The following is a 26,819-nucleotide window of genomic DNA, read 5'->3' on the forward strand; positions in this document are numbered from 1 at the left end:
GTGTAAGAAAGGATAACTACGAATGATTGTCAGTAACGTTGAAGGAAGTCAAAAATTGGATAAGAATGTTGTAACATGGATAAAATGTATAATTGGTTGGAAACCAATAAAATTTTAAAATGCAAAAAAAAAAAAAAAAAAAAAAAAAAAAAAAGACAATGAAAGAAAAGAACTACAACAAGGCAAGGATCACTGAAGAAAAGCTGTCATACTACTAGGACTTGAAACAAGACCGAAAGCAGAAAAGAAGCAAACCTGTTGCATGGTGAAGGGAAGGTGGTTCCAGGCAATGGGTTGAATTGAACAAAGCCCCTGCAGGAGCAGTATCAAGGGAAAACATTCATCTCTTAACATAGCTTTCATATGATTTCACATTACTTCTGGATCTGACAACAGGCTGTTTTGTGCGTCTACATTTTCCATGTGGTGAGCATTTCCAGAGAAGTGGTGCTTGTACAGTTCTAGTTTCCTTGGAAAGGAGGTCACAGGAGGGTTATGGCATTTTGTAATATTTGCATTTATTTACAATTATACGAGTGAAGCATAGATGGAAGCTCACAGCATAAAGCTCCAATGGACGCCCTGACATCTAGTGCTTCCACATCAGATCTACAGTGGGCCTTAAGATGCTTCAGAGCCCCCAAAACTCTGTTTTCCCCGTCCTCCTCTCAGGGCCATGCTACGCATGATATAAATCATAGAGTTTCCTCAAGAGTACAAGCTTTCGCTTTCTTAAATTGTTAGTATAGGGGTCCTGAGCCAGATAAGGACCCTGGCATGGGGGCAAAAGATTAAAGCCTTCCCTACTCCCCGTGTCATGCCAGGCCCCCAATCCAGATTAAGCCCCTCTCCCATGCTGACAAAAATGTTTGCATTCAATAACAAATTATTGTAAACTTCATATGTAGTTTGGGCCCTGAGTGTCCCTCAAGCTGCAACTTAACAGATAGCTGGATCCCAACATTCCTCAACTGAGAATGGTGGAGAGAGAGCCCACCCGCTCTTCATAGGTCTCTTGGCCAATCAAAATACCAGCAATTGATCACAATCCTCCAGTCTCCTGAAGAAAGAGGTTCTTGGCAAGTTGCCAGGTCTGTTATTAGGTCCAAGGCCTCAGGCAACCCACACTGATACAAAACACATTCACAGAAATCTAATAGAAAACGCCTAACAAGTCATTTCAATAGATCTTCCAGTCTCTTTGTCTGAGGGCCTCAAGACTCTTTGTTGTTTTCAGTAGAAGTAGACCTGGAAGCCTTTATCTGGAAGCCTTCATCTGCCTGCCTATGCATGGCAAACTGAATCATTGTGAGACTGCTGTGTTGGCAGTGGACAGCTCCCTCTTGTCAGCAATGGGGATCCAAGGGGCAATCGCCTTCCCCTCCAAGTGGGGAAGTGTTCAGAGATGCTGCTGTGTATGCATGCAAGCTCCAAGGGTAGCTTCATAGTTCCAATACTCAAACTATTTTTTTAAAAAAGTCCTCACCTATTTATAGATGAGTGCATTTTGTGTTAGTCACACAACAATTAGCTTTTCTCATATTGCAACATTTGTTTATCCTATCCCCTCCTTCCAATGATAAAGTAGCATGAAATGATACTCGGACAGCTCTTCTGGGAATTCCCACAGCTTGTTTGTTTCTGTGAAAATACATCGTGTTATCTAGCTGTTCTGCGCAGATTAAAGCCAGCCTTTTTCCATATAAAAAACCTCATCCAAGTTGCACATAGCTAGGGCTCAACAAGCGAAGCTGCCGAAAACCTACAAGAACACATGAAGCAACCCAAAGATGAATCTTCTATCACTATCAACCTTATTACTGTCCTTTCCGAGGTTTACACCAGGTAAACCTGTCCAGGTGTGTCCTTGATGCTGCTGAAGATGCTGTCTAGACCTCTCTCTCTCGAACTCACTTCCTGCATTTTCTGTTGTAATTTTACATTTCAGTGATTAAGTATACTGCACCCTAAAAAGATGTCCCTCTTTTTCAGGGAATCCAGGAAGGCAAGGCCACAGGTGAGCTTGATTTATGCCTGTTTTATGAGATGTCATGCTCTCAATGTCGTGCTTATGCCATGCTGTTGTTCTATAGATTGTTGTAGAGTTTTTCTGTCTTATGTAATTGAGAAGATAGCATTCAGATCTGGGTGTCTATGATTCCACTCTTAGGGGAGGAAGGTCTTCTGGGAAGCCCCTCAGCATGACTTCCATTTAAAACAATGGGAGCTGCTCAACAACAGGAGTAGTGTTGTCACTCAGCTCCTCCCATTCACTTCATTTGAGCTCATGGAGGGAAATGCTCGGTGGATTTTGACCCTGGGTGCCTTTATAGTAGCAGTCTGATCTCAAAGTTGCTGACCTTAATAAAAGAATGCATTGTTCAGCACCTCCTGCTTTATACATTTGAGATTAACTTTACTTTCCATGAGGTCTTCATCACTATTAAATCTTGCAACATATTGATGAACTTGGTTAGCATGCTAAATAAATAACATATTTATTGATGGGTGGTCATATGGTCTTTGGTACTCAGTTCATAAACTGGAAGGAAAACAGGATTGGTTGTTTGTTTTCTGGGGTTTGGGTTTTTGTTTTGTTTTACAAGGCAGTATTTCTTCCTGCCTGCTGTTCAAATGAGCAGGGCTCTGAGAAACTTGCATTCCTGGTCTAGCCCTCCATTATTTCTAAATGGGTAGACCTGCTGTTCATCTCAGGCATCCAGGCAACTTTCCACACAGCTTTACGCTGGTGTTTGACATCTGAGAGGGAGATATTTAAGATCTACCTATTCTTCTGACTGTAAGTTGGTTTAACTGATTTTAAAATTGCATTGTTACATTGATGTCACCCAGTCTGGAACCTTATGCTGAAGGGTAGGTATGAAATCATACTACTACTAGTACTAATAATAATAATAATAATAATAATAATAATAATAATAATATCCTTGCAGGAGAGACATTTATGCATCAGGATGATATTGTTTACAGACGAAGAACACAGCGAAGTGCCATGAAATGCCATCAGAGATGTGTTTGGCCTAGATCAGAAGATGGGCTGGTCAACATTCCAATTAATGTCTCTACAGAATTTTGTATGTTATTTAAAGCTTTACAACAGGCCTTTTCCAGCATTCATTCTTGCTAATAATGAATTTTTTGTAGAATGAAAATCCATTTTATATATATATATATATATATATATATATATATATATATATATATATGCTTTCGTAGATTTTCACGGGTACAGGAATGCAGGTTTTGGTGTCTTCGGGTGTCTTCCCGTGTAAGAGTCGGGGTGTCTGTGCGACGTTTCGACGAGGTCTCACTCGTCATCTTCATCGTCATCGCTCTGTTCCAGTAACAAGAAGCCGAAAGCACCAGCCTGAAGATGACGAGTGAGACCTCGTCGAAACGTCGCCCAGACACCCCAACTCTTACACGGGAAGACACCCGAAGACACCAAAACCTGCATATATATATATATATATATATATATATATATATATGCTTTCGTAGATTTTCACGGGTACAGGAATGCAGGTTTTGGTGTCTTCGGGTGTCTTCCCGTGTAAGAGTCGGGGTGTCTGTGCGACGTTTCGACGAGGTCTCACTCGTTGGAGGCTATACACCACACCCCTCAACAGTATTTATAGGAACTCAAACACCAGATTCTGCTCTGTTCCAGTAACAAGAAGCCGAAAGCACCAGCCTGAAGATGACGAGTGAGACCTCGTCGAAACGTCGCACAGACACCCCGACTCTTACACGGGAAGACACCCGAAGACACCAAAACCTGCATATATATATATATATATATATAACCCTCCAAAAACCCCAATAGCTCTTTTCCATAGCAATTCATGAGCCATGGCTGTTGGTGATGTTGATGTTGATGTTGTTGTTGTTTAGTCATTTAGTCGTGTCTGACTCTTCGTGACCCCATGGACCAGAGCACGCCAGGCACTCCTCTCTTCCACTGCCTCCCGCAGTTTGGTCAAACTCATGCTGGTAGCTTCGAGAACACTGTCCAACCATCTCATCCTCTGTCGTCCCCTTCTCCTTGTACCCTCAATCTTTCCCAACATCAGGGTCTTTTCCAGGGAGCCTTCTCTTCTCATGAGGTGGCCAAAGTATTGGAGCCTCAGCTTCACAATCTGTCCTTCCAGTGAGCACTCAGGGCTGATTTCCTTAAGAATGGATAGGTTTGATCTTCTTGCAGTCCATGGGACTCTCAAGAGTCTCCTCCAACACCATAAAAGGTAAAGGGACCCCTGACCATTAGCCCCAGTCGTGACCGACTCTGGGGTTGTGGCGCTCATCTCGCTTTATTGGCCTCCGGGTCATGTGGCCAGCATGACTAAGCCGCTTCCGGCGAACCATAGCAGCGCATGGAAATGCCGTTTACCTTCCCGCCGGAGCAGTACCTATTTATCTACTTGCACTTTGACATGCGTTTGAACTGCTAAGTTGGCAGGAGCAGGGGCCGAGCAACGGGAGCTCACCCCGTCGCGGGGATTCGAAACGCCGACCTTCTGATCGGCAAGTCCTAGGCTCTGTGGTTTAACCCACAGCACCACCCATGTCCCAGTTGGGTTGGTGATACTACCCAATTCTTAATCAGGCTGGTGCCTTATTCCTGTTGGGAACCTTGATTGAGGTGCAATCACCACAGGCAGCACAAAACTGGAGCAGGCAGCAGGTTACAGTCTTGCAGGACCCAGGACAGCTCCCAAGCAGAGCCAAGTATGGTGGGGTGATGGTACTCGCCTAGTCTTGTATTGCTTTGTTGGAACTTACCGGGATGTAGAGGTGGGGCAAGGTCAGCATGGTGCAAACACACCAATGGGCGTGCTGAATTGGCTCCAGCAGTGTGTTTGCACTTTGCTGACCTTGCCATTGCCTTACCCCTCCCCTTCTCTTTCCTAATGGGCAACAGCGATGAGACTGTCAGGAGGTCAGGGGAGCACTGCCACCCCACCACACAATAGCTGATACATTCCAAAGCTCAAGGGAGTCCTTATATCCCCAAGTGCATCTTAATAATTGACAGCCAGAGTCCTGATCCTCAAGTGAAGCTGCAACTTTGCCATGGAGCAATGCACTTTATCACCAATGAATAGCCTCAGCCTCTGGCATTGACTTCTCTAGCAGGGACTTTGAGGACAGCAAACCAATTTGGTGGGATGATTCAAATTTTAATCTAAGGTCTAAACCATTGCTCCATTATCTGGAGTATAGAAACTCCTTCCCCTCCTATGCAGAGTTGGCCTCTGACTCTATAGGAGACTGAGAGTCCACAAGACCTTCTGGGATAATGATGTTGGCTTGTGGTCATCATTTTCAGAAGAGCCATAAGAACATAGGAAACTACCTTATACTGAGTTATACTATTGGTCCATCTAGCTCAGTAATGCTTACATGGACTGGCAGCAGCTCTCCAGAGTCAGCAGTTTTATTTAAGTCCCACTTGGAGATGGCAGGGACATGGGAACATGGGACCTTCTGCATGCAAATCACATGCTCTCCATCACTGAGCTACAGCCTTACCCCTATCTGAAGATGACTAGAAAGATCATCATCAGAGGGATCTGAAGGCCAGACATTTTTAAGTTAAATTGAGCTGGATTTGCACCCTAAAGTTTCTTGTGGCACAGGCTTTGGTAGGCAGCGGGTTGCAGCATCAATTACATGAATCAGACAGCAAATGTGTTGGGTTGTATATGACATAACCAAGTCTGCTATACCCATTTTATACTTTGATATCTTTGTACAATTGCAAAAAACAAACAAACCCAAAACCCATAATAAAAAGCATTTACGCAACAGACATAACAAGCGCTGAAGTGGTCTGTGTACGCAATAGAGTAAGCAATAGAGAGAGTGCTGGCACCCACTTGCTTCCAGCATTCATGTTTCCCTAGAATGTTGGACACGATTTCACTGCTATACCATATGCAGAGAGTAGCCATAGTTAGGTGGATAATTTTTGAAGAAGGTTTACATGGAAGAAATCCTCCTTTACACACACCAGGAGCCCTGTTCTACATGAGATATTTCATAATGGTATACCCAGGAGTGCAGGGAACTTTCCCATGTTGGCAAAACATATTCTGTTTGAATTCCACACACATAATATGGGAACTTTCAATGCATTCCTTTCTCTCCCTTGCATTTTTTTAGCTGTGGAGGAGAGGACTGTGATAGCTGAAGCAATGCAAGAATTTGTCACACTGACATGTATTCAGTTTATCAGGCGTTCAACAGAACATGACTACATAAATATTTCCCCTGCAGATAGGTAAGTTTTATCTCTCCTGATGATATCTAGGACTACTACTATTGCTTGGAATTATATTGTAATTCTGTTTCTTCTCTTCTGCTGAAGCTTTCCCCACAACTTGTTGCATTCCCGATATTGGCAGACTCCAGCTCCCATAATCACTGACCACTGGCCATGCTGCCTGGAGTACATGGGAGTTGGAGTCCAACAGTGTGGAAAAGCTGGTGTTAGTAGGAGAGGATGCTTTATAGGTGGTTGAAACCCTGATCTTGCCCCAAAACAGGCAAAGGAGACGAGAGAACATCTACCTCACAGGGTAAAATATGAGAGTATGACACTGAAAGGCAAGTTATAAATGTACTAAATGAAACTGTAGGCCACGGCTTTATGTGATGGCACAGGTTTTTGCTTTCCATGTTCTCAGGTGCTGGTCTTACTTTGGAAAGATTGGAGGCAAACAGCAGTTGGGCTTGGCAAAAAATGGCTGCATATATAAAGGATTAATTCAGCATGAAATCAACCATGCCCTGGGTTTCATACATGAACAGGCCCGGAACGACCGAGACAAGTATGTTAAAATCCACTTGGAGTATGTCACAGCAGGTATGTCCACCAGCATTCAAGTAACAGTTTTAATCCTTGCTTGCTGTAGAGGATTATTTAAACAAAAACATTTCTATATTGTATATTGTGCATATATCTTCAATTCTGAGCAGAGGTTGCATTTAAACCATGTAAAAATAAATATTTCTCCCCCCAGTCACTCTGAGCTTCCAACAAAAGGTTAAAAGCAAACCCAAGCACTTGTTTCAAAGGGACTCAGAAATTCACAAGGGCTTCAGCAGAGAAACTGTTGCTAAGTAAACAACATCTTTATTTTCACAAGTACCTGTTAAAATCATTCTTCTCTCTCTTTCTCCCCCTGTGTTCTAACTCTCCTTTGAGTGCCTGCTTCATTTACTCTCATATTTTACAGGAGAACAGGGGAATTTCGAGAAAGTGGACTCTAATAATCTGGGTCTTCCGTATGACTATGGTTCAGTGATGCATTATGGCCCGTAAGTTGTGTTTCAGGGCACCTTTTCTTTTCAGACAAAACTGCTCTTAACTGTAGTGTAAGGATCCTCTTTTATATACCGTAATTTCATCTCTGTCTTCTCCCTGGAGCAATGTGCAAGAACACACTGAAGCTGCAAGGGAGTGCAAGTTCTTCCAACACTGGTTGAACATCCAAACTGAAACCCTTCCTACTTATCACAAGAACCTCTGCCTTGCCTGGATTTTGTTTGTTTGTTAGTCTTCATCCCACCCACTTCATGCCACTAACAGCCAGAACTGATCTATAACATTTACAGCATCTTTGGGATTGCTGGATAGGGAGAGACAGAGAAGAAGCTGTACCCCAAACTGCAGATGACCTCTCTCAAATGTCTTCATGTAGATGTTAAAAAGGACAGTATAGAACCCTGAGGAACCATACAAATGAAAAGTCATGGGACTGAACAAAAGTGTTTCATTGCCACATTGGTACAATATTGTTGCTGAACCCCAAATCTTTTGCATGTATGTATGGACAACACAATGTCTGTGAAGTTTTTATTCTTCATTTCCTAGGGTGGTTTCCATGCAAATATTATTGTAGATGTTGCATTATAAAACAATGACCCAACAGAGTTTGCTGAGCACATCCATTCCTGTATTCTGCAGATACGATTTTTCTAGTGCTCCCGGGAAAGCAACCATTGTCCCCATCCCAAATGCATCTGTACCAATTGGTCAGAGAATAGGACTCAGCGACCTAGATGTGAAAAAAATCAACAAGCTCTACAGATGCAGTAAGTGTTCAGAATGCTACATGGGTAGTTTCCCATCTGATGTTGTTAATTTTTTATAACATTTGAGATCAGCTAGTGCTGCCAGATTTTGTGACCTAGATGGGCATCACCTCACCTTAACATACTTTCTCTTCCCAATGCCATGCTTTGAAAACAGTGAATCATTTACTCTGCACTTGAAAGGGCACATCTATCAATACACTAAAAAAAACAAAAAACCATTGGAGTGGGGAAGTCCACAAGAGCACTCTTCCCTTCCATGCTTTCCAAAAACAGGCATTCGGAAGCATCCCTGCCTCCAGCTAGGGAGGTAGAGCATAGCCATCATGGCTAATAGCCATTCCCCCCCCCCCCTTTCAAGAACATATTATTCCATCCCAATTGGTCAACACTTGGCCCTCTTTGCAAGCTACCTGTGCTGGGAAGGAGAGCCTTTCCCAAGGTGCTATCCCATGCAGGTGCAGTATGTGTATGAATGTGCAGTATTTGGTCATCTATCATCATTTGGATCTTCTCTTTGCAGTCGGCACCTGCATGGGGATGCTGCTGCATTGAAGGCAAGGCCAACCCTTTATCACTGGATTGCATTGTCAATTGGGAACCTATAGGGAAGGGGGGTGTTTAATGTGCCTCTGTATGCTCAGTGTACAGAGTTCACTCCCCTACACACCCCAACAGTCCTAAAACACAAGTCCTCCTTTTTCTATACACCCACCCCACTCATCATAATGAGGAACATTTTGCTAATACTGTATACTGCACTGTATGTTGGTCATAATGTAATGAGCTCAAGTCATGAATCACAATCATTTGCTGTCTGGTGTGTGTGTGTGATATTGTTAACAGGCATATTTTAATTTCTTCATTCAGCAGGAGTAACCTTTACTAGGTTGAACAGTGACATATTTAATGAACACTGAGTTCTCCCTCACAGAGTGCAAGGATAGATAAACAGAAAGTTGTGTTGGAATTTTCCCTTTGCACATCTCATTTCCCCCTTATTTTGTTCTGTTCTGCTCTTTAGACTGTTGTAGCACTGTGCTTCGTAATCGAAGAGGCAACTTCTCCTCTAATAATTACCCATATTCATACCCCCAAAATGTCACATGCCTATGGCTGATCCAAATCCCAGAAGGAAAGGTAAGGATGCTCAAATCATTGTTTAATCTATCATGATTATACAACAGATAAGAGGAGGGCAGGGAATGGACCTTTCCAGTGTGGTGTAGTGGTTAAGAGCAGTGGACTCGTAATCTGGGGAACCGGGTTCGCGTCTCCGCTCCTCCACTTGCAGCTGCTGGGTGACCTTGGGCTAGTCACACTTCTCTGAAGTCTCTCAGCCCCACTCACCTCACAGAGTGTTTGTTGTGGGGGAGGAAGGGAAAGGAGAATGTTAGCCGCTTTGAGACTCCTTCAGGTAGTGATAAAGCGGGATATCAAATCCAAACTACTACTACTACTACTACTACTACTACTACTACTACGACTCTTCTTCTTCTTCTTCTTCTTCTTCTTCTTCTTCTTCTTCTTCTTCTTCTTCTTCTTCTTCTCCTCCTCCTCCTCCTCCTCCTCCTCCTCCTCCTTCTTCCTTCTTGCTACTTGTATACTTTTAGGAGTTGCAGTCTGTTTCAGGAGTTGCTCAGAACTTACTGACACAACATTACTCTTCAGGTTAATTTCAAGTACGTGACACCAGGCTATATATACAACTGTACGTTTGAAGCACATATCCCCACCCCAAGAATCCTGGGAATCAGGGCCCAGTCAAGCTAAAATGTATTTGGCTTTCTTTTTCTGCTTTAGGTCTTCCTGAAGTTTCATGTTTTGGATCTCCAGCGCTCTCCAAACTGTGCCTCCGACTACATCCGAATTTATGATGGAAACAACAGAAATGCCCGTCTTCTTGTTGACAAGTTATGTGGGGAGGGGCAATTGCCAGCAGTGGTGTCTTCTGGAAGCATGATGCTTGTGGAGTTTGTGAGTGATGAGGCTGTTGCATCAAAGGGTTTCACAGCCTCCTATGCACATGGTATGAATGGCTCTATCTCTCTCTACTTGCTGAAAGCATCAGTGCTAGGAAAGAAACACATACACTACATGCAAAATAAAAACAAGCACTGGTGGAACAGTTTTCCAAGAGTATTTTAATTTTATGCTGTCTTTCCCTGGATCTGAATTACCCAAATTCTCTAAATCCATTTGCTCTCACAACAACCCCCTTAGAAGTCTATGGACTTCAAACTAATTGCTCATCTTTGCATGTCTGCACCCATCTGAAACATGTTTGCTCAGACATACCTTACCCCAAATACGCCCTGAGATATGCGGGTATACAAATTTAATAAATAATAATAATAAATAATAATGCTCACTAAAAATATGTTGTTGTTGTTGTTGTTGTTGTTGTTGTTGTTGTTGTTATCATTATTATTATTATTATTATTATTATTATTATTATTATTATTATTGAAATGCCCATTCAGCTACTTCAGTTTGCAGACCTGATCCTGTTGCAGGTGCCACATAATCCTCATTCCACATTTGCAAGCACCCACCCTTTGGAAATTCTTGCCTAGTTTCACCAGGCAGGTGCCTTCCCTGTACTCTTAATAGTGCAGAGTGTTGACATGTGCTTTGATCTGGTTTAGAACTTATCATTGGTTTTAAGCATTTTTGAACATTTAGTATAGTTGGTTCTAACTGTTCTGTTGTGGATAATTCTATTCTTTATGTAAGCCGCTTTGAGGTTACATTACAATCAAGGAAGTGAGAAAAATCTTGTGAGATAAATAAATAGATAAATCAAACAAAGGGAGAAGCACATAGGAAGGCTGCCTCCTGCAAAGTCAGACCATTGGTCCACCTAGCTCAATATTGTCTATGCAGATGGGCAGTTGCTCTCCAGGGTCAGTAGAGGCCTGTTTGGAGTTGCCAGGGATGGAGAACCGGGGACCTTCCGCATGCAAAGCTGATGTTCTATGGCTAAACTACAGGCCTTCCCCACTGGATTCAGATTAGGAAAGAAAAAGAAAATCAACTCCATGGCCCAATGGAGGGATAGCAGTGCCGGACCACAGTTATCTTCTTCCTGCTTCTCAACATGTTCATTGGTGGAGACTTTAGCTACCTACCAGTCATGGTGGGACCAGTCAAGACCTGGCAGAGTTTTCACCACCTTTCCTAATGCTGATTTCTCTTCCTCTTCTCTTGGTGTCTTATGTTCTTGCTGATTTTGTATCCTGCCTACCCTCCACCTAACAACAAGCCTGTAAGAAAGGCTACGCTAAGAGAGAGCTTCATGGCTCTCCATCAGCTTCATGAATGAGATTTCCCATATCCAACCTCAACACTCTTGCCATTACACCAGACTGGCTTGGGTGAACTCTTGCATCCGTATGAGTGTCCTTTATTTAGAGTGAACATTATTTTTAAACATACTATTTTTTTCCATTTTTTCCATTGACCCCCCCCCCCATTCTTTTCATCACAGTGATATGTGGAGGGACTTTCACGAGCACTCATGGAGTGGTCACTTCTCCAAACTTCCCAAGAAAATACCCTCCCAGCAAAAGATGCCTATGGATTATCAGTGCTCCAGCAGGAAGTAGGGTAAGGGGCAGGAGGAGGGGGGTGGGCTTCCCTGGCTAGGGCAACAACTTTATGCAGCTCATTACTTTCCCCCTAAAGACCTGATCTCAATCTCTCTTCAGAAAAGATTGTGTTAGATCAGGGGTAGCCAATGTGTTGTTTACTCCTGCATTGAGTGATGAAATCTAGCTTGCTCCAGATCTGCCTTGTTAATTTATGGGTATGCATGTTATATATGTATTTTCAAATCCAAATGCTCACTTGCTTTAGTGCATACGATGTTGTTGAATTTAGATAAAATGCTACACATAGAAATTGGTGCCCTTACTGTGGTTCCTTCAGATCTCCCTAACAATGGACTTTTTTGACCTGGAGGAAGCTGCTGGGTGCAACTATGACAGACTTGTCTTTCGTGATGGCAGCGACATCAGCTCTCCACTTCTTGGCACTTTTTGTGGGAAGACAGAGGTTCCAGCTTTCAATTCCACTGGGAGCTTTCTACGTATAGAATTTTACAGTGACGTTGTTTCTCAATATTCCGGGTTTAAGCTGGACTACTCAATGAGTTAAGTACTGTTGCTAGGGTATCTGGGTGGGGGATGGCAAGATTTTGTGTTGAAAAAATGTGGGGAAGAAATAATGATCTGTTCCTATTGTGGAATTGTTGCCTTGAGGGATATGTGAGTCATCTGTGTTCTTCAGAATTTTGGTTAAATGGAAATACACCAGTTATCTAGTTATAGTGACATGATGCGCAGACTGACACAGGAGTGTCAAGTAACCGAGGCTGCAAATGCCTCAACAGGGAAATGAGCCTGGGGCCCATATGGCCCAAGTATCTCCCCACACTGGGCATAAAGCCTGTAATGAGAAGTTTGGGTTATGTATAGCAATACAAAAATAGGCCCTAAGTCAACTTGACGGTTATGTTGTGAGGAAGAATAACATGAACCTCACCCCCATTTCCTGACACAAAGAAAATACCCCATATTGCTTTCCAGACAGATAAAAGCCTTCTTCGAACCTGAGGGAGGAGACTGCAGGGACAATGGTGCAAGCTCCATACAGGCCATCCCAATTCCCTCCATGAGTTTGAGGGGGACTTCCAGAAACAGAGAGCCTTCTTTCAGGGTTTTCCTGACTGTTGGTGTGCTTGTCTTTCTCCCATTCCCTGAATGCCTGAAGAGGGCTAAAGGCTAAGGGCAATATGCTAGGATCAGTGACCTTCTGCTTGAAAGGCCTTTGTATCTAAGTGTGTGTTAATGCAGAAAGATGGGCAAAAGGACAACTGCAATTTCCCATTCCTGTCTCATTTGCAGGGGGAGTGGCTAGTATGCCAGCCCCTGCAGTGCCCTTCTTACAGCTCACTTAGGTATAAAAACAGGTGGGCCAGAAGTGGACCACCAGGGCAAAGGCCCTTGTGCTTCTTTATTGCATTTAGATCCCATCTTTCTTCCAAGGAGCTCAAAGTGGTGTACATGGTTCTCTACCCTGACAGCAACCCTGTGAAGTAGTTAGGCTGAAAGACTCTGACTGGGTGCATGTCACCCAGTGAGTTTCATGGCAAGAGCAGGGATTTGAACCCTGGTATCCCAGGTACTAATCCAATGCTTAATCACTGCACCATACTGCCTGTAAGCAGACCACAGTTTAGCCCAGTCATGAGCTCTATCCAGCAATGGTTTGTCAAAATATTGCCCATGCTTCCAGACTAATGACTTTAGAACTAACCCACATTTAGTGCTTACATTCATAAATGCAGCAAACAATATTAATGCTATGCGCCCTGCCTCAAGCCTAGGCTATTTTAATCCTTCAGCAGAGTTTCCATGAGCATGGACAGATGAAACAAACTTTACCTGTCATTGCAGTTTTGCCATCATGAAGAACAGCCTGTGGGAGGATTGCCTTCGTCCTGAACTGCAAACAAGAAAGAGGGTGGAAATTTGGATGCCAGATTGTCTTTGCCTCTTGCTGGTGTTGTGCTTTGTTTCTTTTTAAAGACTGATCAGTTTCTCCCAGTAATGACATAAATACTCTCAAGTGCAGAATGCTGAACTGTACGCCGGATTTGCCAAAGCACCAAGGAGCAATTGAAGCAGGCAAGGAGAAGTTATTCTGTGCCGTATCTCTTCAATTGCCATTTTTACTAGCCATCTGTTGGTGGCACCTTGAACTATGTAACAAAATATGTTAAGTAAAGCTTTAAAAGTCCATGGTTCGCATTCAGATTGCTTTGATCTGCTCACATTCCAGTGCACTTGCCTTGTCTTCCTTATTTAGGTGCACAGGTCTTTCCCAATGGAAAATGCCCATCATTCTCCTTGTAAGTCCAGTGGTTTTATTAGTGGCAAGTGCCTATATCCCTGTTTTTCAAGATTCAAGTCAGGAATCAGTGGCATTGCCTTGTGTGTTGTGTGTATGCTGATGCACAGAGTGTGCTGGGGGCATGGCTCATCATTATGACTTAATTGACTGCTTCTCTGTGCTGGCAGCACATGGGCATCCAGGGAATTGTGTGCCCTGTAGAAGGCCACAAGCCCACTTTGCAGTTATCATTTGGTTCTGGAGACCAGAAGAACCTCATGATTTCTGTTTGAAGCCTTCCATGGTACCAGCGGCAGAGGAAGCCGTTCAGGCGCCTGGGTCAGCGCGCCCAGGAATGGTGCAAGCCACACTACGGGGCCTCCTGAGTCTGCCTGCCTCCTTCCACTCAGCTGCCTTACAGCTGGGGGGAGGGAGGCAGCGGGCAGACCGTTTGGGCAGCATAGAGCCTGTGCACACCCAAGCCACCGCTTCTCTCCCAGGAGAGATGCGTGACCTGGGTGTTGCAAGGCCCCACAGTGAATGCCGCCCGACATTTTGTCACTCCCCTCAGTGGCCCAAACCCCTTCCTTTGCCCCTTCATGGTACCAGTTGAGAAGTTGTAGGTGTGCCAAGACTATCTCCCCTTGCTCCACATGTGCAAGCAGACAGTGGCTATTGTCCTCTCAACATCACCATCACAATAACATACTTTAGTGGCACTGGGATGGGACAGAGCAGCAGCAGGGGCAGGGCTATGGAGATGCACCAGCGGGAGCATGAGTGGTGTGCCTCATTGCCTCCAACCTCATTGCCACCCCGCCAGCCCCAGTCAGGGGAGCTGTATTGAGGGCAGTATCAGGAGGGCAGCTCGGCTAAACCAGTCCAACTGCTACTGGCTACAAGGGAAAGGGTACAAACAGGCTTCCTGCAATAGCTTGGTTGGTAGAGCATGAGGCTGTTAATCTCAGGGTTGTGGGTTCAAGCCCCATGTTGGGCAAAAGACTCCTGCATTGGGCTAGATGGGCCCTCGCGGTCCATTCTAACTCTACAACATGAACAAAGCCATATTCACATTTTAGAATCATGAAGGTATGTAAACTAGATGTTGTATACTTACTAATTGAACACAACCATACACAATACAGTGGTGCCCCGCAAGACGAATGCCTCGCAAGACGGAAAACCCGCTAGACGAAAGGGTTTTCCATTTTTGAGCTGCTTCACAAGACGATTTTCCCTATGGGCTTGCTTTGCAAGACGAAAACGTCTTGCGAGTGTTCTGATTTTTTTACGCTCCCCCCTTTTCTAAGCCGCTAAGCTGCTAATAGCCTTTTAGCCGCTAATCCGCTAAGCCTTTAATAGCCGCTAAACCACTAATAGCGCTAATCCGCTAATAGGATTGCTAGACGAAGAGACTCGTGGAACGGATTAATTTCGTCTTGCGAGGCACCACTGTATTCGTACCACAGTCGTACCACAGTGTTCACTACTTAGGGTGAACGGAGACAACCACATTCTAAGTAAGATGGAAGTGGTTTGAAGAAACATTCTCCTTGCTGAAAATGAATGCCTCAGAATGCAACGAATAGGCATGCAAACTGCTTGCTCTTGGCTTTGAGAGTATATGCTCACCTCATTTAGGGGAGTTAATAGCACATGCTTTTTCTCTGCCTGGTTAACATTAACATTTGGTGGTAGATTGCACCATGATGAAAACACTTCCCATTTTCTTGCTTCTGTAATCTTCCCAGGGAGCAGAGCTTAAACGTGCTTTGATTTCTTGGGTAGACCCTTGACCTATAAATTGCAGGGGTTGGTTTCTTGGGGTGCAGGGTGGGGGTAAAGGACTGGGAAACATGGATCTGATTCTGTAGCTGACAGCACAGGAAGAATGACAGTTTGCAACATGACACTGAAATGTTAAAGGCCTGTTTTTCCTTACTAAAATGTGTGGGCAGGGCAGGGGTATGGTGTAATAAACATTGCAAAAACAAACAAACAGCTGAACAGAGCGGGTGCCAAATTTCCAAGCTTTGCCTTGACGTCCCAAACCTGCTGCTAGAGCAAGCTTCAGAATGGTCATGGTTGGGGGTTGAAGCCTGAAGCCATGAGAAAGAAGAGAGCGAGGAAGGAAAACTGAAAACTCAGAGGGAGAAGGAGGAGGGAAATGTTGGTTTCTTATACAGATACTAGAGATGGGTGAATCTGTCATTTTCCGTTTCTCTCTGTTTCTCTCCCCACCCCCCAGTCTTCAGTTCTCTACATTTCCTCATCAGTCTGCATATTCTTTTTTTCTAAATTCTCATGAAAATTCACCAGCATTTTAGTGAGAATCTCTAATATAAGCAAGTTTGTGTGCAATTTTACCTAATATACACATTTTTGCAAAGCAAATTTCTGTGATATACACATTGGCGCACTATTTATTTTTTTACTTGTATATGCATTTTTATGCACACTTTCTTTTAGTATATGCATTTTTGTACACGATACTTGTCTGCAGTGCAAAAATTCAGAGAAGGGTTAATTTCAAAGGATGGCTATGTTTTGGTTCACATGTTGCTCAGGGAAGTGTGAATTGGGTAGTTTCACCTTCAAAAGCAAACTGAACTGAACTTCTTCCCCATCCCTAATGGATACCAGTGAATAGCTTTTCACTTCTTAGTTGGAGGGCAACAATGCTAACAATTGGGATTGGTAGGACCAGGCCTACCCTAGAAATGTGGTGGATAGGCTGAACAACTGAGCTACTCTGAAATTGACCTCTGCCAAGGAACATGAAATTACCAGAGAGAAGAGGAAGAAGAGTTTGGATTTGATATCCCGCCTTTCACTCCCTTTAAGGAGTCTCAAAGCGGCTAACATTCTCCTTTCCCTTCCTCCCCCACAACAAACACTCTGTGAGGTGAGTGGGGCTGAGACCCAGCAGCTGCATGTGGAGGAGCAGAGACGCGAACCCGGTTCACCAGATTACGAGGCCACCGCTCTTAACCACTACACCGCACTGGAACTTGCCCACATAGAGAATGAATGGTCCACCCTCATCTCAAGATATTGTTGGCACCTGGAGGTGGGCCTTTGAAGATTACTTCAGTGCATGGGCAGGGGGAAGGTGTGTCCTTGGGTATTTCCATTCCAAACTGCACAGGGATTTAAGCATTTTGAGCTGAGTTCAAAAACAAAAATGGATTTACCCCCTCCTTTTCTAGATACGTGTTTACACTTCTGCAAACCTTGATGTTCTTTCAAGCTTGCTGATACCTCTCTTGTCCATGGATAGTGCCATTGGGATTACATAAAAATCAGCACTTAAAGAATGAATTTGCTACTAGTTTGTATAGGATGCTACAAAAAAAAGTTGAAAAAAGAAGTAAAGGGAAAGGCCATAATGGAATCATATAAGTACAGTAGCATTGGTAACAGAAGTGAGGCATGTCTGGCTTTTCCAAGTGCTTTATGCTAACTCACCAGCTGGCCTTTCCTGATGACATCATCCCATTGGACAGAAGGTTAGCTCTTTCCACTGCTGCCCTCGTCTCCTTCAGGTGGAAGGATTGGGTATAAATGCAGTAAATAATTCAATGAATAACAACGCAATAACCATGAGAATGAAAAACATGCGAATGGTCACTGATGGCAGATAAGAGAATAGTGTGGAAACTCTGACATCAAACCACGCTGACCTATTGCAGGAAAAAGAACAAAGAGTCTCATGGCAATGTGAAAGTTCATCTTCATCAGCTGCATGAAATAGTTAACGTACATCCTATGTGTTTCTTTTTAGGCATGGTAAAAAAAAAAACCCTGCTAAGTATTTATCACCTGCTGGTGGCAGTATAACACAAAGAATATGCAGTCCACAATCTGCATAGTCACCTAGAGGGTGAGGGCGAGAGGCTGCTGTTTCTTTCTCTGCTCCCAGGGGACAGATGGACTAGCAGAAGAACAAGGAGGAGGAGAAGCAAGGAATTTAGGCTGCAGAGGCAGTGGGCTCCCTGCTGAGGTTTCAGTCTTAGCAGTGCCTATGGATGCCAAGTCCTGATGCCATAACAGACACACACACAGAGAGAGAGAGACAGAGTCTCTGGTCAAAGATACACAGCTGGTAAGCTCTATTTAGAGTTGGCTCTCCTGCTTTCCTAATTCTGATATCAATTGGCCAGTTGGGGCGAGCATGGTGCTGACGGGTTGGACTGCTGCTGATATCACTGCTGGGAATTTGGCTGGAAAAAGGAAACCCATCACCAAACAAAGGAACAAAAAAAATATGCAGAAGACACAGATTTGCATCAGACCTGCATATGCTAATGTATAGCTACAAGTTTCAAAATAATTGCTATAAATAGAAATGCGATAATCTGACCATAGTGCGTGACATGGAGGTTATCTGCTGCCCATAGACGAACAGTTGGTGGTCAACCCTTCTTACAGCTCTTTAGCTTTAAGCCAGGCATGGACCAGAAAGCCCTTCGAATGTGTAATCTTGTAGAAGAGAGCTTGAGAGGGCGTAACTCAGGAGTAAAGCCCATCTTTTGTCTGAAGGAGCTCCCAACTTCAATCTCAAAAGGATTCAGGCAGTAGATATGAGATTTTTTAAATTGCAAAATTGTCTACATGAATAGCAATTGTATAAGTTGTACAAGAGCCTTGCTGGTTCAGCGCAAAGGCCTTTCTAGCCCAGCATCTTGTTCTCAGAATGGCCAACCAGATGGGTCAAATAGCAAGGTAGGGAAAAGAGCAGAAACAAACCAGAGAACCCTGGGAATATGGAAGATTGCAGGGAACTGCCTTTCTGTAACAGAAATAGAAACTGTTTTGTGTCCTATGAGATTAATGAGTGTCAGGGCTGCCTCAGGTCCCAGCTCACAAAAGACCAACGCCAAGTTCTTCTTATATACAAGGATGTTTATTGCAGTTCATTACTGGTTCCACAACCGAGGCGTGCAGCCCCGCGTCTCTTAGCCCTAGACGTTAGAAGTCCCCTCTGAATCGGTCCCTCCCCTACACCAGTTTAATAAGCTAACGCTGCTCCACCTTTTTCTCTCTTTCCTTTTCCGCAGGGTCTTCCTGCCCGCCGGGGCTCCTCCCCTCCTGGATTCTCCTGAAGCGGAATCTCCAGACTGCTCCTCCCCCCTCCTGCGGGCTTTGGGACCTGGCCCCTCCTCCTCCGGGCTCCCTGTTCTTCCGCGCGCCTCCTCATTTGAACTTGGCGCGCGCCCCCAACCTCTGACCTTCCTTTTGACAGTTATGCTACTCCCCTCACTGCCCTCCTCCTCTTCCGGGAGAACGGCTTGCTCTGATCCCTCCCCTTTCTCCGTAACCAGAGCTGCTCCCTCTGACACACTGGAACCTCCCCCCCCCTTCGCTACGCTCTGGTGGGGAGGCTGGCCCTGATTCCCAGCTGCCGCCTTGGGGTCCCCTGCTGGCCCCCCACTCCTGACACTTTCCCCCTGGGGCTCCCCTTGCCCTTACCACAGGCGCCCCCTTCGGAGAATCCTCTGATTCGCTGGAGAGACTCATGGAATCCCTTGCGTCATTGCTATCTTCTTCCTCGCTGTCCTGGGATTCCTCTCCATCGCTCTCCATTTCCTGTCTTCCCTGTGCCTCTGTCCCTGTACCCCTGACAATGAGTGTGAACAAATTTTTAATGAAAGTGAGTGAAAAAATTAGGAAGATGGGAAGCTGCCGTACACTTTGTCAGGGCAATGGTGCTTCTACAAGAGGCTCTTTTAATAAAAGAATGTACTGTAGTTACATTTTAAGACTTGGTCAGAACTATGAAGCTCTCTGGAAAAGGAAAACTGTGTTTGTGAATCTCTTGTGAAACCAATTGGTTTGGGGTGGGTCAGAAGAACCTCCAGAACAGCACACGGAGGGAGGAGAGGGGAGAGTGTTCTGTCAGGGAAGCAGAAATGCTTGCAACAGTGCAGCATTCAATTTCACCTAGTACCTCGTCTACTGACACTTTAATTATATTTGTAATATCTATAGTATGATAGCTTTCTGTTGGGTGGTCAATATTTATAAGCCTGTGCTTCTGTCTCAGCTAGATCCAAGGTCTGAATGACAGGATTCTTAAAATGTCAGAATTAGTCATTCAGATTCAATCTACTACAATTAAATACTGGTGGTGCAAAAGTAGATTTGCCTGCCCTCAGCTTTCCATGGTGCAATTCCCTCCATCCCTGTCTGGCTCTTTGGGGAACTGCAGAAGGCCTATTTGTCTGGTTATTGGAGTGTGTAATGACTACGCGAAAAGCCTGTGCATGTGGGTCTATAGCCCATAACTTGCACCTGCCATCACACATAGAATTTGGCTTTGGAAATGCAATTTCCCTGACAATTGAATCCAGGACATGATAGCGAATACATATAACTTGCTCACCATTATCTGTGGGGTTGTGGGGAGGTAAGCATTGTTGCTGAGGCTCAGCTGCTAGTCCCTGGGGCAGGGGTAGCCAATGTTGGTGCAGTACAAATCCCATCAGTCCTGCATCTGTCAGTGAAAATCCACATTTGGCGAATCAGCTACTTTTTGGGTGTAAGAAGAAAAGTCAATATTTAAAGTGTTGGATTCAGAACAAAAAGCTTGATCTATGCTTTGACATAAGAAAGATTTAAAAGGACTAGGGAGTTCTCTGTGTTAAGAATTAGTGGATTACTTTTTAATCGCTTTTTGATGAAAGCTCTCTCTAGAAACTGAAAGTATCATTGCCAACTGAAATTTCCTCCATGGGAAAAGGAGTTGTTTGCTATAAATGAACTAAATCTATTTGTGCTCTTTTCATAAGAAGATATATAGCTGTGACTGTCTTAAGGTGGTAATGGGGGATGTAAGAAAGAAAAGTTTTAGCAATGTCAAAAGACAAAATGGGGCAAAAAAGAGGAGAAAGTCTGTTCTTTTCATTTCAGTATGGCAAGTACCAGAAAAAAAATACTATAAAGGACAGAGAGGCAGTTTTGGACTCACCGCTTACTGTTGGCATCCTTCAGCAGATATTTGCTGAACAAATAAAATCTTTCAGATCAGAGATGGATGAAATGAGGAATGAAATTAAACCAGAGATGAATGAAATGGAAAATGGGATCAGAAATGATAAGATGACAAAGAACTGGCAAGACTGAGAGATGAAATTGTGGCAAAACTAGAAGGAACAAGTGATAAAATGGAAGAACCCATTATACAAATGTATTTCCTCTCATTTCATCCATCTCTGAATTATAAATTGTAAAAATACTGAAGCAAGCAAATGGTTACAAAACATGGAACAGCAAAATTCTGTGAGGCCACAGATGGTTGCTGCACGAGCTGATGGCATGTGCTCCTTACCCAGACCATCTCCAATTCTGCCTTCCCTCAGGGCACACAGGTCTTAAGGAGCCCCAGGGAAGCTGAGGAAGAAGATGCTCCAACAGTTCTCTCTGGCCAGTTGATGCTCTTTTCATGGCATGAACTCCCTGGCCTGGGAATCACTTCTTCAGAGCTTTTCAGAATTAGGTCACATTCATGCCATACTTTTAAAGCACTGTGATGTCACTTTAAATAATCATGGCTTCCTCCAAAGAATTCTGGGAGCTGTCGTTTGTTAAGGATGCTGAGAGTTGTTACTCCCCTCACAAAGAGTAGTTTAGCAATTAATCCCTCTTCACCTGGAACTCTGGGAGTTGTGAGGGGAATACAGCTCCCCTAAGCCATGGTATCATAATGCTTTAAATATATGCTGTGAACATGGCCTCCATATTTTCCATCTTGGAACTCAGCAGATGGCATTTCTGTAGACAAAGGCTTATGATGCTTTTACAGGTGCTATTTTCAGTCACGTTAATCCTACTGAGAACTTCATTTTGATTCTGACGGAGTCTTGTAGAGGAACTTTGATGGCACTTTTGATTTAGTGTTGTCATTCCAAGAGACAATCAATTGTCTTATTTCCCAAGCCGATTTTTAATGCTGGTATAAACTGGGGTTATATATGAATGAGCCATTGAGCACTGATGTGTGGCTGGAACGGAAATACTGTGTTTTCAAGGAAGCCCCCTCACATTGTTTTTAAGAGTCATGGCAATCAGTAGTTAATGTTCGAGAAGAACAGAAGACATTGAGCCATCAATCAAGATGATTAGCTTGGGAGATCTTCCCTCCCTTTCAGCTATACAACGGATAAGCACTATTGCATACAATCATGAGCATAATCTCCAGACAAGCTATCCTCATAGATTTATAAAAATGCTGATCCATATTTGAGGTGGGGGGAATTGAGGATTCTGAATGTGGGGGAGGGAAAATATAATACGTGCACATGTGTATTAGGGCATGCATTGAATTAGGACAAATCTCGAATTGCACGGCTGAGCAGGCGCCTCAGAAGGATTTGGGGCTTGTCAGAGTGACACAGGAGCTGTGCAAGGTGGGACAAGTTGAATTGGGGACCCCTGGAATGCTTTGTGGTGCCTCAGTAATCCAGACATCAGTGTAGGTTGAAAGCAAAAGCCATGTCTTTAAGCTTACCGTAATGCCATGATGTCAGAGTAGGGTGATGGGAGAACAGACACAAGAGTAGGAGGAAGGGAGAAGGAGATGTGATTGGCAGGTGAAGCTTGTAGTCAGAGGGAACAATCCCTTTTAGTTATCCCTGCCCCAAAATCAACTTTAAAAGTGCCTAGCAGAAATGTTCCTGGGCCTACTTGCATGCAGTTTTGCATAGTTCTTTCCAAGGGGCACTTCTCTCATGCCTGCCATTGGCAGACCAACTGCCCACAGGACACATGGGGAGATTCATTTTTACCTGCCATAAAACTGTAATGTTGTGGGCGCTATTTTTCACATCACCTCCTGCCCCTGAAATAGTTGGGAAAGTATTGATCAAAAATCCCCCCTCCCTCCATCATACTAGGCAAAACAGCTTCCAGCACACTTGCTTCCCTTCTGAAATATTTCTTCTTGTGTTGTAAATCAGATCTTTAAGGAAGACAAAGTGAAAGGAAGGATTCAACAGAATGACATTTCAAGAGATTTAAGTATATCAATAGCAGCCAAGTGGCAGCAATGGCAATCTTGAGAGACGACAACGAACTGTGAAGAATGAAGACATTTCACCACTGACCTTGGGAAGCAACACGCGGGCCCCTTAATTTTTATTTTTAGTAGGAAATGGTTTGCATTAAGATTCCGCACCGTAAAGCAAGTTTTCCATGACTCAGAGTCCTGCAGCAGACCTCTAAACAAGATTTAGTATCCTTAAAGAGTTAGGAAGGGAATGACTCTCAAGGGGCACCAAGATGCTTGGTGGTGACTCATGCCCACAGAGTACTTCACCAGCTCCTTCATTTTGTCCTTCCAAGTTGTTCATTCATTCATTTCTTCCTTGGAGGGAAACTATCACCCTAAACCCCCCACATCCTTTGAAACTGGAACAAATAAGGAAACTATGGGGAAATGCCCCCTCCCCCAATCTGTCTAATCTATGGCATATTCTCTCTCTCATGCAGAGCTCATGTAAGGGTGAAACAGTAGTTTAGGTAACCTGGTCCTAAGATGTAAAAGGCTTTGTATACAAGCGCCTGGCAGTCAACTAACAGCCAGTGCAATTCTTTCCGCAGCAGCAGAATTTTGTTTTCAGGGTGAAATTTTCATATAAAATTCTAGTCATTCTAGAAATAGAAGCTGAAGGGCAGGTTTGAGAAGGAAAGCAATCAGCTCTTTTTTTTAGCCAGGCTCTGCATAAAAGGGTATTAATATATTCATTTTTTCTAGTGTTGTACATGGATAGGAAATAAGGCCAATGAATGATTTCCAGAAAGAGCCGAGGTGTTCATATGACTTTCTAAGCAGTCATATGCAATCTTTTTTCTCCCCATCACCGATTTTATTGCTGATTTTGTAGGAATAAGTTCCAGGGCAGAGAATCTTCCTGCTGGACTGGGTGCTTCAGTGATCTGAAAATGATCTATGCAAGATGCAGCTACTTTGAAGTAGCTTGACATGCTTCCCAGTGACAAAGGGGGAACATACGCCCTATGCCGATTGGCAGGGTGAAGTGACAAAGGTAGGATGGTGCAGCAAGATTTTTAAATAAATATTAGCTCTGGAAAGGGAGGGGCACCGTTTGGAACCCAAATGAGGCAGCATTGCTGAGTGGTCTGTAGGAGGGACGTTGCTCCCCATTTGGCAGCTCAGGTGAAACTGAAATGTCTGAGGTAACTGCCTCCCCCTGCCTCACGGGTTGGCCAGCCCCAATCAGTAGCAACACCTACATCAGGGTTGTGGACCCTATGGCTCTCCAAATGTTGTTGGACTGCACCTCCTATTAGGTGTAAGGCTTTGGAGAATCAGCTTTCTCCCCCTGTTAAGAAGATTAAAGAAAGGAACGCCTTACGAGTTACTTTAATAATCACAGGGAGAGAACAAAGAACACATCTCCTAGAAATGGTGGTGCTCCCAATAAAGGATCACACCCCCTTCCGTCCCTATTAATCTACATCACTCCTACGACTTGTAAATTGAGCTTGTACCCTCTGTGCTTTCTGTTCGGACACTTTCTGAGATCTTCTTGACCTTGGACTAAGTGGAGGAATGGTGTCTAGAGCATGGGTAGTCAAACTAAGGCCCGCGGGTTGGATCAGGCCCGATCCAGCCCGTGGACGGTCCGGGAATTGCCTTGTGGATTGCCAGCATGCACATTATTTCCCTTTCCCTTCTTCTCCCTCACACGGCAGCAGCGGCACCTCCTCCCTCCCTCCTCCTGGCTTCTCCCTGCCCTGCCTAAAGGAGGAAGGGGGCTGGGCTTTGTTGGTGCCAGCAGCAGCAGCGCTTGAGCGGCCGCCATTTTAAGCAGCCCCTTTCTGGAGCCCTTTCGCGCTCCGCTCATCATCCTGCCACTGCCATCAGCCCCTGCCACTTGCAAGACACAGGTAAGCAGCCACCAGGGCTCGTGATGCTCTTGCATCATTTCCCCCCAAAATATAGTCTGGCCCCCCACAAGGTCTGAGGGACAGTGGACCCGGCCCCTGCTGAAAATTTTTGCTGGCCCCTGGTCTAGAGACTGTGAATCTGTTAACACTCTCTCCTTCAGTGTTTCCTCTCCTAGCTGTTCCCCATCCAGTATTTCCCAGATTCTGCCTTCTGAACTATGTCCCTCTGCAAACCATTGTTCCAAATCTATACTGTCCTCCTGCTCCTATTAAGATTCAGGAGCAGGAGCAGGGGGAGGGGGAGGCTCCCACCATTCCTCCTCAGTGCATCTTTCCTCAGCACGGTCCCTGACATTCGGGTGCACAGCTCCCCCAGCCTTGCCCTAGCTGATTCTTTTTTCTGCTAAAGGGGATGGATCAGTAGTACCCCCCCTCCCTGCACAGCAGGCTGCTTCATCCATTTTACTTTACCATTTCCTCCTTAGCTGTTATCTGTGATCTCATTTATTTGCTCTGCTTCCAATCCCATCTCCTCACTCACTGCCTTGACCTTTGTTTCAGCTCTCTGTCCATAGATACACTCCGCTTCTGTACATAGAGCCCCACACCTGATTTCTATCTATTTACTGAGTCAATTCACTGGGTCTATTCACTTTATTGCATTCACTTCATTGTCTTTTTTTGCTATGACACTTGAGAGAGATTGCTCTCCTGATTCCTTATATTGTAGCCCATGCCACATCCCTACAACAGGCAGCTCCCTCAGGCTGTCTACTGTAGCCTTCCTCAAATTAGTGCCCTCCAGAAGAAGCCCACCAAGTGGAAGCAAATAAGATGGCTTGCTCGCTGTATTAGTGATTGACTAGTACGGACTGCCTGGTGCTGCCTGGGACTTTGTAGAAACCCAAAGATACTGTGATTTTTAAAGTACAGTGGTACCTCAGGGTACATACGCTTCAGGTTACATACGCTTCAGGTTACAAACTGGGCTAACCCAGAAATAGTATCTCAGGTTAAGAACTTTGCTTCAGGATGAGAACAGAAATCGTGTTCTGGCGGTGCGGCGGCAGTGGGAGGCCCCATTAGCTAAAGTGGTGCTTTAGGTTAAGAACAGTTTCAGGTTAAGAACGTATCTCCAGAACGAATTAAGTACTTAACCCGAGGTACCACTGTAGTGCAATTTGTGGTTTTTCAACCCATCACACCAAAAATCAGGCAGTTATGCCAAAGGCACATTTTGATCCACCACCTTCAATCAAAATGGTGCCCGGCATCGAAAGGTCAATGAAGACTGCCACCTGCAACTCATGCCAGGTTTGGCAACAATATCTCAAGAGTTGGCAGGACCCATGCTGAAAAATGTAGGATGTAAAACTGCAGTCATGTACAGCATTCCTACAGTGGACACGTTAGGGGATGTTTTGTACCACTCAGGAGAAGACTTCCTGTTTCCTCTTGAGCTGGGACAGACCTCTACTACATGTGACTTGACGAAGGTGTGGGCTGCTCTACTAGCATGGAGGAGCACACATCCTTCATGTTCTGATCAGTGTGTGTTCTCCATTTTGTATGTTGCTGTGTGTTTGAAGAAGTGACTGCTTAGTCACAGTCACTGGGGACTAACCTCTTTATGGAATAGTTATAATTGTTGTGTAACCTAAGCCTGCCTTCAGGGATATATCTGTGAACATGAATGAATCTGTGAGTAAACTACTTTTATATTAACCGTTAATCAGATTCTTGTGTTTATTCTTTTTAAGAAGGATTAGAAGGGATTTTACAAGGAAGGAATCCTTAATAGTAAGACTCAGATGAGTCAGCAACAAGCTGATCGCTGCGTAATTTAAAAAGAGGAATGTTTGGAACTCTGCTGGAATATGGAACTTGCTAGC

The 26,819-nt window shown here is 44.3% G+C and overlaps 1 protein-coding gene across 2 annotated transcripts; it reads left to right on the forward strand.

Annotated features, from left to right (window-relative positions):
- Nucleotides 1-1,645: 1,645 nt before the first annotated feature.
- LOC309533928 (embryonic protein UVS.2-like) lies at nt 1,646-13,925 on the forward strand. Of its 2 annotated transcripts, none has more exons than XM_082225608.1 (12): nt 1,646-1,859; nt 1,993-2,017; nt 2,955-3,095; nt 6,187-6,304; nt 6,711-6,889; nt 7,263-7,344; nt 7,994-8,121; nt 9,146-9,261; nt 9,925-10,150; nt 11,612-11,730; nt 12,052-12,274; nt 13,581-13,925. In XM_082225608.1, the coding sequence occupies exons 1-12, from the start codon at nt 1,791-1,793 to the stop codon at nt 13,592-13,594; spliced, it is 1,440 nt and encodes a 479-aa protein (XP_082081734.1). In that variant the 5' UTR covers nt 1,646-1,790; the 3' UTR covers nt 13,595-13,925. The 2 variants fall into 2 exon arrangements, with proteins under 2 accessions (XP_082081734.1, XP_082081735.1); XM_082225609.1 differs by having other exon boundaries at nt 1,647-1,845.
- Nucleotides 13,926-26,819: the final 12,894 nt, after the last annotated feature.

The sequence above is a fragment of the Podarcis vaucheri genome (assembly GCF_965113315.1).
Source record: "Podarcis vaucheri genome assembly, chromosome: 1".
Taxonomy (NCBI): Eukaryota; Metazoa; Chordata; class Lepidosauria; order Squamata; family Lacertidae; genus Podarcis; species Podarcis vaucheri.

Excerpts from the sequence above, each read along its gene's own strand:
- LOC309533928 (XM_082225608.1), top strand. The coding sequence starts at position 1,791 with ATGAATCTTCTATCACTATCAACCTTATTACTGTCCTTTCCGAGGTTT. Across the intron at positions 3,096-6,186 it reads TAATGTCTCTACAGAATTTT|CTGTGGAGGAGAGGACTGTG; the intron begins GTATGTTATTTA and ends GCATTTTTTTAG. Across the intron at positions 6,305-6,710 it reads AATATTTCCCCTGCAGATAG|GTGCTGGTCTTACTTTGGAA; the intron begins GTAAGTTTTATC and ends CCATGTTCTCAG.